The sequence below is a fragment of the Athene cunicularia genome, assembly GCF_003259725.1.
Source record: "Athene cunicularia isolate RWA chromosome Z unlocalized genomic scaffold, athCun1 chrZ_part4, whole genome shotgun sequence".
In the NCBI taxonomy this organism is placed as follows: Eukaryota; Metazoa; Chordata; class Aves; order Strigiformes; family Strigidae; genus Athene; species Athene cunicularia.
The window spans coordinates 1,279,916-1,291,281 of record NW_020799145.1 but is presented as its reverse complement, the minus strand read 5'-3'; the positions used below and the strand labels follow the sequence as shown (position 1 = coordinate 1,291,281).

The 11,366-nt window shown below is 42.8% G+C and overlaps 1 protein-coding gene across 1 annotated transcript; it reads right to left on the bottom strand.

Moving 5' to 3' along the window:
• Positions 1–6,721: 6,721 nt before the first annotated feature.
• On the bottom strand, positions 6,722–7,684 carry DMRT3 (doublesex and mab-3 related transcription factor 3). The gene has a single exon (XM_026866824.1). The coding sequence runs from the start codon at positions 7,682–7,684 to the stop codon at positions 6,722–6,724; it is 963 nt and encodes a 320-aa protein (XP_026722625.1).
• Positions 7,685–11,366: the final 3,682 nt, after the last annotated feature.

The window sequence follows — 11,366 nt, the reverse complement described above, 5'->3', positions numbered from 1 at the left end:
TGAGAATAGCAGAAGGAGGTGTGTGTGGGTAAGAGGAACCAATCCCCTCCTCCCTTTGGACCCTCAGAAATATTATCACCTATGTTTTGCTGTATTTATGTTTTTGACAAAATTTCAAAATAAATTCACTTCTTCCCACCACTCCTCTGTCCCTGATTATGAATTATTTGGCAATGGAGCTAAAAGAAGCAAAATATATGTGGCTGAATGTCCCTCTTGATTATACCTCTGCAGATTCCTAGAAAAAAAGAAATTACAGAGGAAGGAGCAATGAATAAAATTTGTAACATACATATAGCTGACCATAACTGTACTAGTGACTAAGCCACATAGTTTAAAATGTAATAGATAGCAGTGAGTTGGGCCAAATCTATAAAGGGTGTTAAAAGTTTCCTGGAAAGGATTTTGCACTAAGTATCAAGCCATGTAGAACAATTTTCTGTACTTTAGAGATTGTTCTTCTTGAGTAAGTGTTGGTTTCCAGCACGTATAATATGTAGCTGTACCAGACATGAAGCATAGCCCTTATTTTATTGGGGATCAAGACAGCTTCAAAGTGGGAACCCATCGATTTCTGTTCCCAGAGAAGATGCTAGCTGTGATACTTGAACAGCATGGAGCACCCTTCAGGAGTCTGGTCCTAGTGAGTAAAATAAGAGATTAGCATGCAGAGGTAAAGGAACAGGAACCTAAATTTTTATGCCCCGCTCTCTCGGGTATAATACCCCATCAGGATTGCTTCTACATCCCTTGTCACATCAGTCATGTAGCCCCTATAAATTACAAAAACATCTAGATTTGATAATTAACAAGAAAATACGTCTCTCCTTATTTCTGCAGTGTCTCTTTTATATTTCTCTGTATATGCTGAGATTTATCTTAGTCTTTTCAGTTTATATTCACTGTAGCAAGAAGCAATCTCAGCAATGTGCAAGCAAGGCAGGCAGACTAGAGTCCAAAGAACCTCTGAAAGGTGGTTTGAGCTTTGCTGCATGCAAAGCAGGAAAGTGACTTCTTGCTTAGTTACCACAGCGCCTTCACAATCATGGTGCTGCTAACACTATTCACTCTCACACTGCCTTTCTCCTGTGACACCCAGGGGGGCTGCAGCCCCCAAGCTGACATGCATACTTCTGGGAGGAATGCCAGTGTGTGCCCAGAGAGACCAGGAGACCAGCTCCTCCTGAGCCTGCAGACCTCCCTGCCTGAGCCACACAGGTGTGGCACAGGGGCTTAGGCGAAAGAATAGACTTTCTCATGTCTTAAATTCTACTTTCTCACTTTTCCTCAGCCTTTTGCTGACTCATGTATTCACTGCATTTAGGGAAAAGAAGGGCAATTAGTACGATTTTATCACAAGATTTCTGGTTTTATCTGGGGGTCACAGAGGAAAAAGTTGGAATGTATGAAGTCTATAGGCTCAGAAATATGACAAATGGAAAGAACCCAAGCAGTGTTTACCTTAGGTCTCACAACTTTTAGACATTGTATGACAGTGGCTGACTCAGGATTATCTCAAGATTATCCTAACTTCAACTTTTCAGGGGAACTCTCTTGTTGAACTCTCTTGCTAAGCTATTGAAAAGCTATAGCCTCTCTGAGAGAGGAAAATTAGAAACAAATCTTATACTACATTCTTTGGTAAATACTACGCTCTGCTCTTGTATTTACAGAGCACTGTAGTTTTTTAAGAATTTTTTTATAATAACCATTAAATCCTTGTAGCAGTTATCTTTATCTCATAGAGAGGGAAAAAGGGACACCTGAAATTCAAACTGACCTATGTGATCTTCCTCAGGTTAGTGGAGGAAGCAAGGATGTAACCTTGCAAATGTTCCTGCTATCCATTCCTCACCACAATTACCTGCACATCTTGCAAAGACAAAAAATAGCAAACCTCCCTCCCAAAGATGCTGTAAATATTTTTTCTCTGTTGCAGCTTCAGATCTCTGGCAGCAGACCTCCTTAAAGTACATCTCCTGCTGTAGGTACCAAATATTTCTGTGCATGTGATGGTCTGTGTCCATCATCTACAGGATCCGCTTCCTGGTAGTGCTCTAAAGGTTTGATTCTCCACTTAAGGTCCAGATTCATCCTGTATGCAGGTATGCTTGGCGCATGACTGTGGCTATGGCTCTCAAGCACGGCTGCTATTGTGGAAATGAATGGAATTAATCTCTAGCGAGGGATGCAACTCTTAACTAAGATTCCTGTTGTATCACACATGAAACAGCCTGCAGGGAGTTGCTGAGTCACGCACCAAATCTGCCCATGACAGTGCAGAATGGTGCAGGAAACACATTAACGAAACACCATTTAGGGTGAAAAGACTTGTCTTTGTTATCTTCCAGTGGCAGAACGTTAAAATACTGTATTAAGTTAGTTGTTATAGGGAAGGGAGAAGAATGATGCTTCAGAGTTATATGTCCACTAAAATTGAAGTTTGGATAGTAGGCATTCAGAAATAATTTTATTTTCCAGTAATGACAATATGCAATATCACGTAAGAAATGAAATTGAAGAATTGATCTTATTCTTCAAATACAGGATAGCTTCAATATTAAAATTAACATATAAATTTAGCATCAATCTTATTTCCCCACTCACGTCCACTGAATAAATGCACATAATGAATCACTGAAACAGTATACTGAGAGAATCAAAGTCATTTTTCAAAGATATCAGCACAAATGTGAGGTGAGCCTGTTCACCAAGCATCCAACAAATGTTGCAGAGGTGGCCCTTCAACCCTATAAGGAGGGCAAGTCGGGGACCGCCGAGGGGAGCAGCGCAACCACTGGCAAAGTCAAAGCAGGGGGCGTTTGGGGCAGGACATCCTCATCGCACTGTGCTTACCTCCCACCCCGACCGTCCCTTATCTACGGGTATGTCAGCTGCCAGAGAATGTGATCATCCCGTTAAGGCTCTCCACAGCATTCCTCTGAGGAAGAAATTATTATTGTTCTTGTTTACATAATCGTTGGCCTTATCCACCTTGTCACAGCTAGAGGTTAACGAGCAGGGATTAAGCAGCGTGCCTCTGGGGCAACAGCCAGCCTCTGCCGAGCCCTACTCTGGTCTCTGCTGGGTCCGCACCGCTGCTGATGGGAAGCAGAGACGGGCGGCAGAGGGAGTTTCCCGTGGCACTGCCCACCGGTTATGTGTGCACCCAGAGAGAGCTGACAGTGAAATCAGCTGCCTGACAGGAGAAAAAAGCAGCCCCGGGGCATCCCAGAGAGGTACGGGCACAGCTGCTCAAACAGGAGCAGGAACTGTGCAGAGGACAAGGGGTGATGCTCTCTCGCTCCAAGAAAAACCCGGCTGCTCTAGCCCCGTGTGTCGTGTGTCGTGTCCACCCATTCCACCCACCCCCCCCAAAAAAAAAAAAAAAAAAAAAAAAAAAAAAGACCCGTTGGTTTCTGGGCTGTTCTGAGCTTCAGCAGAGACCTCGCCAGGATCAAGCCATCTTTCATGATGCTTAAATTCATTTTTTCCGTTGGGGGTTTCTGAGCAGCAATGCCTCTAACTTTACCCCTCCTCACCCACACGTCTCTTCCACAGCACGGAGCATTTGCTCCGACATGGAAATACCGGTTTTTACCACAAGATGGAGCCGGAAGACGCAGGGTTTGCGTGCCGTACCCGCGCAGGCCTTCTCCCAGACGCCGGCGCCTTGTGAAAGGATGCTGCACGGCAGGACTCAGCCCTGCTGCTTCCAGCTGCGGTGGCAGAGCTGTCGCCGACCCCGGCCAAACACGGCCTGAGCCAGGATGGGGCCCACAAGCTCCGGCCTGGCTGCTTGGGCGCCAGCTGGGTGAGGCACCCAGGGCTCCTGCAGAAAAGATGCTCCCTCGCCCCTGGTTTGCCCACGCTGCCAGGGTGGGAAGTGGGTGGGCATCCTGCACCAGCATGGTCAGGGGCTGCGGAACAGGTCCCAGCACTGTGCGGGCAGAAAGGTCCTGCCAGAATGCCAAGGTATCCTTGCATTGTGGCAGCAAGAAGTTAAAAAATTACATTTGCCTGTAGTGCCAGCCTGGAAAATACAGAGCTGGATGAGTAAAGTAATTTCTCAAAGATATCGTTGCAGGCCAATCCGTATCTTTTAAAAAACTGACCTTCTGGATAGCCAAAATATTGTGCGGTTAAGCAAAAAACATTGTTCAACATCAAAACCTGCATTTTTGATTTTGAACATGTTTAGGTTTATTTAAAAAAAAAAAAAAAAAAACACAACAACACACCTATAATTATGAATTGAGTGAAAAGATATTTTTTAACACTGGACAAGGATTATTTTAACTCGACTGCTTTTTCAGAAAACAGTTTATCATCAAAAGAGATCTAATTTTAAAATTCATACCATGCAATCTGCATTTTTCACCACAAGTGTTTCGAGTGATAATAGCTCACTCCAATTTACCCAAGGGCCACCTTCTTTAAAAGATGCATCCCACTTCCAAGATGCCAAAATTCTGTTCTCTGAAAACCCACAGGCCCTAGCATGTAAGGTCACTATGAGCTGTCACAGGCGCCACTGTTTGGTCTTTCTGCTGGACATGATTCATCCTCTGTAGCAAAAAAAAAAAAAAAAAAAAAAAAAAAAAAAAAAAAAAAAGACTTAATTCAATGTACAGGGATGCCTATACAAAGGTTTTTGCTGGAGGGAAATCTGCTTGATGCATGAGCTCAAAACCAGAGCTCCTGGACCTATCTGCTCTTATCTAGCCTTTGGCACTTAAATTCTTCGTGACTTTGGAGCACAGTATTTCACCATCTCATCCCTTTCTGTTTTCAAGATCAAGCCTATTTTGTTTTTTACTTTTCTCTCTGGAGTATCTGGAAGATGAATTTGTTTACAAGTGCCATGTGAGTGCAAGCAAATCTGACAGTACAAAACTGTAATCCTGCATTTATGAAAATTCCAGAGGTTTTCACATTTACATTTCCATAAAGGAAGCCATTTATTTTATTTCCTCCCTCCCCTGCCTTTATGTCTTTGCTCTGTAGCATTACTAACAAATTGCTTTTCTGAACAGGTTGGAAAATTATGCAGGAAAAAGTATCTTTCTGTTTATTTTATCCCCTAAGGAAAATAAAATCATTATTTTATTCTCCTTTTTGTGCGTGTTCAGTAGCCTTATAAAATGCAAGATTCACTGGGTGCACAAACCTTACAAAATATGAAATGCCAAGTAAGAACACAGGCATTTGTATCAGCAATGACATCAGATAACATGCCTGATATATATTACAGTTTTAAAGCTCATCTGCTTTAGAGTCCAACTTCAGGGTATCCTCAATTGTTTTCAAGGTATGGGACTAATCCATACACCTGACAGGACTGACAGCCATTTCATCTGCATTCAGAGGTGTGTTTTGGAAAAAACAACTGTCAAGCAGATGCGGTCACTTGTGAATGGTTGAAAAAATGGCACTAAAACCTTAACAAACTTCTAAGTGGAGAATTAATTTAGTGGCATTCCTCATCAGAAGCAATTCCTAAAGTTACTCTGACACACATAAGATATGCAGTGTAATCAATGCATGCAAACATGCAATAAATTATTCGAACCATTACTTTCTAGATTTAGGGAAGTTGTCATTTGGCTAAACATTATCTTAATGAAATGCCTGCTATTACATCCTATTTCCTTTTTTCTACTTCTACAGTATAGGGAAAAAAAAAAAAAAAAAAAAAAAAGACACTTCTGAAGCATCAGGAGAGCTTTTTTTTTCTGTTTGCTGTGACTGTAGCAAGCTCTGCTTTACTCAGCTGAGCTTGGAAGTGTCTGCAGTACATACTCAAGAGACCTCAGCTTCCCTGATGACAACATTTGCCTAATCTCAGTTGCAAGCTACAAGACAGGGAAGCAGAACTCAGACTTGGAAAAAGAAGCTTCCCTTGACTGCAGTTGCTGGAGCTGGACATTTTAACCCTGACTGAGGACTAATCAGCTCTCTATCTTCAGAAATGTTATTTGCCCAGTATGAATGACATAAACCAAGATCATCATCTTAGTTTATTTTTCTAGAGTCCTTAGCATGCTACATTAACCTGACAATGCTTAATCTGGTGTTCATTTCACGATACACTTCATGCAATTCACAGCTGTAATTGGTTTTACACTGACATTACTTTTTGACCTAGCCATGGGAAAAGAATAACTCTTAATATTATTTCTCTGAAAAGTGTCCAAGCTCAAACGGCACAGAAGCAGTTCATGATAGTTTCATGTGTGTATTTCTTTCTTCTGCCTTTTCTTTCACTGCAAGGGTGATCACTGGTGTAAGATTGTAAGGTCCTTGTTTTTAGTCCATTTGCAATTGAACTACATTTGTTTGATTTCTTATGTCCTGAGGAGTTCTCTCTTATAAAACAGCATTCAAGTATTCTAGTTTAACATCCCCATTTTTCTGAGTTAAGGAACAAAGTAGACCTTGGGCTTCTGTTTCCATTAACTGAGTCCCATAACTGATAGCCATAAAGTCTTCCTTTGTAACACACACTCAGCACTAAAGCCAGAGTATTGCTATTTGGCATTATCCAGTTAAGTGCAAGAAATTAAATAAGTTACGTCTTTATTGCTATAGTACAATACCAAGCAAAGTCACTTTTTAATACAATTGCAAGGGTTTTGTAGAGTACATGTGCCTCCTCTTAGGGCCCAGTAGTTCAGCTGCACTGCAAGTATCACTTTGTTATCACGTGTTGAATGTCAATCTAAGAAGATGTGTTGAGTATTCTTGAGTCTGAAGAATCAGACCTTTCATCATACTCATCTTCTGTGTAAATTGGTTGCTTAGACACAATAGGACACCCGTCATCAGGGATTGAGATCCTAGGATCTTCTGACGAGCGGGAAGGAAGGACAGGCGAGCTTCGGAAAACGCTGGCTGAGTTGCTAGAGAAAGGACTGACATACTGGGACCGCAGCTGGTACTGCTGCTGCAGCGTCATGGTGTTCCACAGGGTGACGTCGTTGGGCAGGAACGGGCTGGACTGGTTTCTTGCCAAAGTGTTCCTCAGCATCAGAGGGTAGCGTGGTGGCTGAGGGAAAGGGTGCTGCAAAGGTACAGCCAGAGGGTTTGGCACAACATTACTGGAATCAGCAGAGAACCTCAGCGTGTCAGGAACCCTAAATGCTGAGCCCACGGACCACTTGGAAGAGGAAATAGGGTATGAACTAAGTGTGTGTTCAAAAATGTGCCCATTGGAAGGCAAAACAAGACCATCGGATTCTGCAGAAGTTCTCTCCCCACTGGCCACTGAAGACCGACTGGACAGGAGAACCTCTACAGCACTCACCAGATCACCGCCACACCCCTTCAGGATCAACTCCAGCACAGTTGGCTTTTGGTTAGGGAAGATCTTTTTCAAGACTTCAAGTGGAGGTCTGTTGGCTTTCAAACTGAAAGGTAAAGAAACTGTCCCAGAAGGACCTTCTATCAGGAGGTGGTTCTGCTCTGGGTGGTACTTGGGGCTGTCTGAACGGCTCTCTGTGCTCCCACCATTTTTCTGAACTGCATAGCCAACCTCATCCACTGAAACAATTTCAGGGCTTTCAGGGGTGAAGCAGCTTTTGGTTTTCGTCATGTCTGGGGAGCTCCTTTGGTCTGTGTCTTTGTCACTGTAGGTCTCAGCATTGTCTGCTGCACTAGCATCACCCAACCGCTCCTCATTCATGTCTGCAAAGAGAAGGCAGAGAAGTTAACAAAAACCAGAGGCCAAAAGCTTTTACAGACATTTGAGGAAACAGTCGTCTTAAAGTGAACAGAGCAGGATTCTTGGGGGGTTGGGGAGCATTTTTCACAGAGATCCTGCTAAAATTAAGGTCTACTTGCAACATCTAATGAAAACAAAACTACAAAATAATAATGTGACATAGTTTAGGCATTTTATGCTGCCTTATAGATGTCTGTCTCATTCTCCCATGTACAAGAAAAGAAGCAGGGGTTATTTTTCTGCTGCATCAAATATGCTACATCAGTCCTCTCTCACTGATTACAAGGCAGCAACACACCACTCAAATGCAAGCTTTCTCAGAGGAACTTCAGCACTTTCGCATCCTAAGTCCTCACTGGCACTATCTCAACTGACTGTGGGCTGAGATATCCAGAGGGCACTTAGAAGACCAAAATTCCCTCTGCGAGTCCAACAGCATTGGTGGAACCACTCCATCATGACTACAGGCTGAAGGTTAAAGAAGTCTTCAAATAGATCAGTGTATTCTCATTCTGGCTCTGCAGAAACTGGTTCCTTTTCCAGCAAAAATCATAGGCTTTTCCTCCAAAGCCTGGAACACAGCTGATGTGTTGGCCCATTAAAGCACAGAATCTAAAGAAACCGGTTTGGAGAGGACCCCTGGAAAGCTTCTGGTCCAACCTCCTTTTCAAAGTAGGAGTAACCTAAAATATAGAGCATCTTGCTCACGTCCCTGCTCAGCTGAGTTTTAAATAATTCTAAGGATGGAGACTCCACCACCTCCCTCGGCACTTGTTCCAGGTACCTCACTTTTTCTGTGCTAAACTATGAAGGGCATGAGCTGAGGACAGGGCTGAAAACAAGCCCACTGGCCACACTGTCTCCAGATGGACACTCAGAAATGGGGATACCCCAAATCTCTCGTCACTTTGGTAATGCCTGGCCAGAATATGGAGACCTTTGAAATAAGACTGACTGCCTGTCAGAAAGAAGATTGCTCTTTTAGCAGGATAATCTGTTTTGTGTACCCATTTTTATAATGGTTATGCTCTCTGTACAGCGCAAATGGAAAAGCAGTAACTCTTAACGTAGGTATATTACAAAGAAGGCAACGTATGTATGCTCTTCTTTATACAGTCGGTGCATCAGTCTTGCCTTAGCAGCCGAAAGGGAGTGGCAGGAAATGTTTGCCGGTAGCAAACTGGCAACGTGTATCCTTTTGAGGAGGTGGTAAAACCTCGGCATAGCTCATCGTTATTCGAAAAAAACGAGAGGCTTACACTACCTTTCCCTGCTAATCCCTTCATAAGTTCATAATCATGCATTTATTACAGAAGACAGGACACTAAAAATAATTCATATCTGAGTGAATGGGCAATTTATATATCGAAGGCTTACTGGGCAGTCTGAGGACAGCTAATTACCTCTGTCCCTGTCTTGCCAGAGTTAGAGAGGCATTTAAAGGAGACAGTGGTCCTAATTTCCAGGTAAACAGATTGCACTGCGGTACCCAATATTACCAAGTGGACCACATGCAGGTTGAGCATATTTCAGCATATACTGCTCTTTTGTGGTGTATCTTTATGGGCTGATAACAAGTACCACTGGGGAGCAAATACATGCTAAAAAAAAAAAAAAAAGTCAGATTAGATCTCCTTAACACACTCCCTGAGCCTTACAAATTATTACTTTCAGAAAATTTCGAGGTTTGATTCGTTTTCAATACCTTTTAATGTATCCTTATGGCTAAACATTTTCCTCGAATTCTGAAGTTTGCATCGTTATAATGAGGAGACGGCACAGATCCCGACTTTTAGCTCGCACAGGGACAGTCTCCTCGTACAAGCACAGATGGTAGCGGTGTGTCTCACCGGACTCAGGGGGTCCGACCCGTAGAACGGGATTTCAGTGATCTGAGTCAACTGCTGCGATGGGCTCAAGAAGGATTACCCTCCCTCCGCCGGTTAACACGGAGTTTGGGTGCTACTGTATTTCTTTTTTCTCTGCCTTTCTGGGAGCGTTTCCCGCCGCCGGTGCCAGGCGGTGTCTCTGGCGGCAGCGTGCGATACCACTCCGGGCGGCCCAGCTCGGCGCCCCGGACGGGACGGGTGGCCGCTGCCTTCTTCCCCATCCGCTTCCCGGTGCTTCCCGCCGGGCAGGTCGTGTTTCGGCGATGCTTTCTCTTCATCTGAACGCCACCTTCCCACCACGCTCACGGAGCGGGGAAGGCCAGGCGGAAAGCATGCTCTGGGGACTGTCCCCACCTCTTCAGGGAAATTGCCGAGATCAGGTTTTTCGTTTGTTTAAAATAGTCACAACACAGCAATCGTTAAATAAAAAAAGATTCAGGAAGATACATTATAAATGTCCTTATGTGGGCACTGAATTGTAGGAATATTGCATGCACGTACTAACCGCAAATATCGATACTTTCAGGTACAAAAATATTAATTTTGTGTTCAGAATATACAACCCGCGGCTCTTAGACAAAGGTATTTTTTGCAACACTCGTAAGCTTCACATAAGGATGTTCTAGGCTTTAAGAAAGAAATCTCGTCCTCATTTGTAGGTTTTGGGTGCTTGTTTATTTTGTTTTTTCCCCACACCTTCTATTTCAAATTGCTTACATTCGAGGATTCACTTTGTGAGCCCTAAGGAAACTAGGGAAATTGTTTTCTTATTGATATAAACGATGGCGAGTATTCATCAAACAATAGGCATGCAGAGACAGATATATACTGAGATCTACAGCCATGCTGTGCAAATACAGATACACATGAAACACAGTGCAGTGGGAAAACCGTGCGTGCATTCACAGTAAAATCTACATTAATAAATAAATCTGCTAAGAATTTGGAGCAATGTATACCCCAATATTTCCTTGCCTATTTATACATTAAAGATCATGAGTCAAATATTGTTAAGGGGCCAAATAAAAGTAAAACGAGTGTGACAGAGAAGCTGTTCTCCTCAAGTTAATAATTCGTCTGGGAAACTTGGTCTAACACTTTGGAAACAAATTTCCTTCCTTGATACTCCCACCGCTGACTCTGTTAAAACAGCCTGCACTTTGATGGTCAGGAAAGCTCTTTCTGCAACACAGATTTTCTCGGATCCCAAAAACATCTGCTATTTTCCCTATTGCTATTGTTGGAATGGACTGATACCAGAACTAACATAAAGACGCATAAAGCTAAGGTCATTTAAAACTCATGGGGGGTTTTGCGGGGTTTTTTGGTCGGTTGGTCTGGGGTTTATTTATTTATTTATTTATTTTACTGTTTGGTTTTTTTTACATTACTTTCACTACAGACTTTCTTCCCAATCTTCATAAGGTACTTTCCCCAACTAACCCAGAGACCGCTGTGTTGCATTAAGAAGCTCATTCTGAAATTAACAGAAGACTCAATATAGTGTTAATCGTTTATCAGCCTTAATAACTATTACCAAGACGGATAAATGTAACACACGCTGATGTGGGATATGCAAGTTCGTGAGCACAGTAACAGAAGCGGGAATTATTCCGGGTTAGCACAGACAGGTGCAACAGGAGTAGTTTCTAGGCGCATAATTTGCACAGAACAGAACTTTGCAACTGTCCCACCGAAACGACCAATAATAAATAAATATTAAAAAAAAAAAAAAAAAAAAAAAAAAAAAAAAA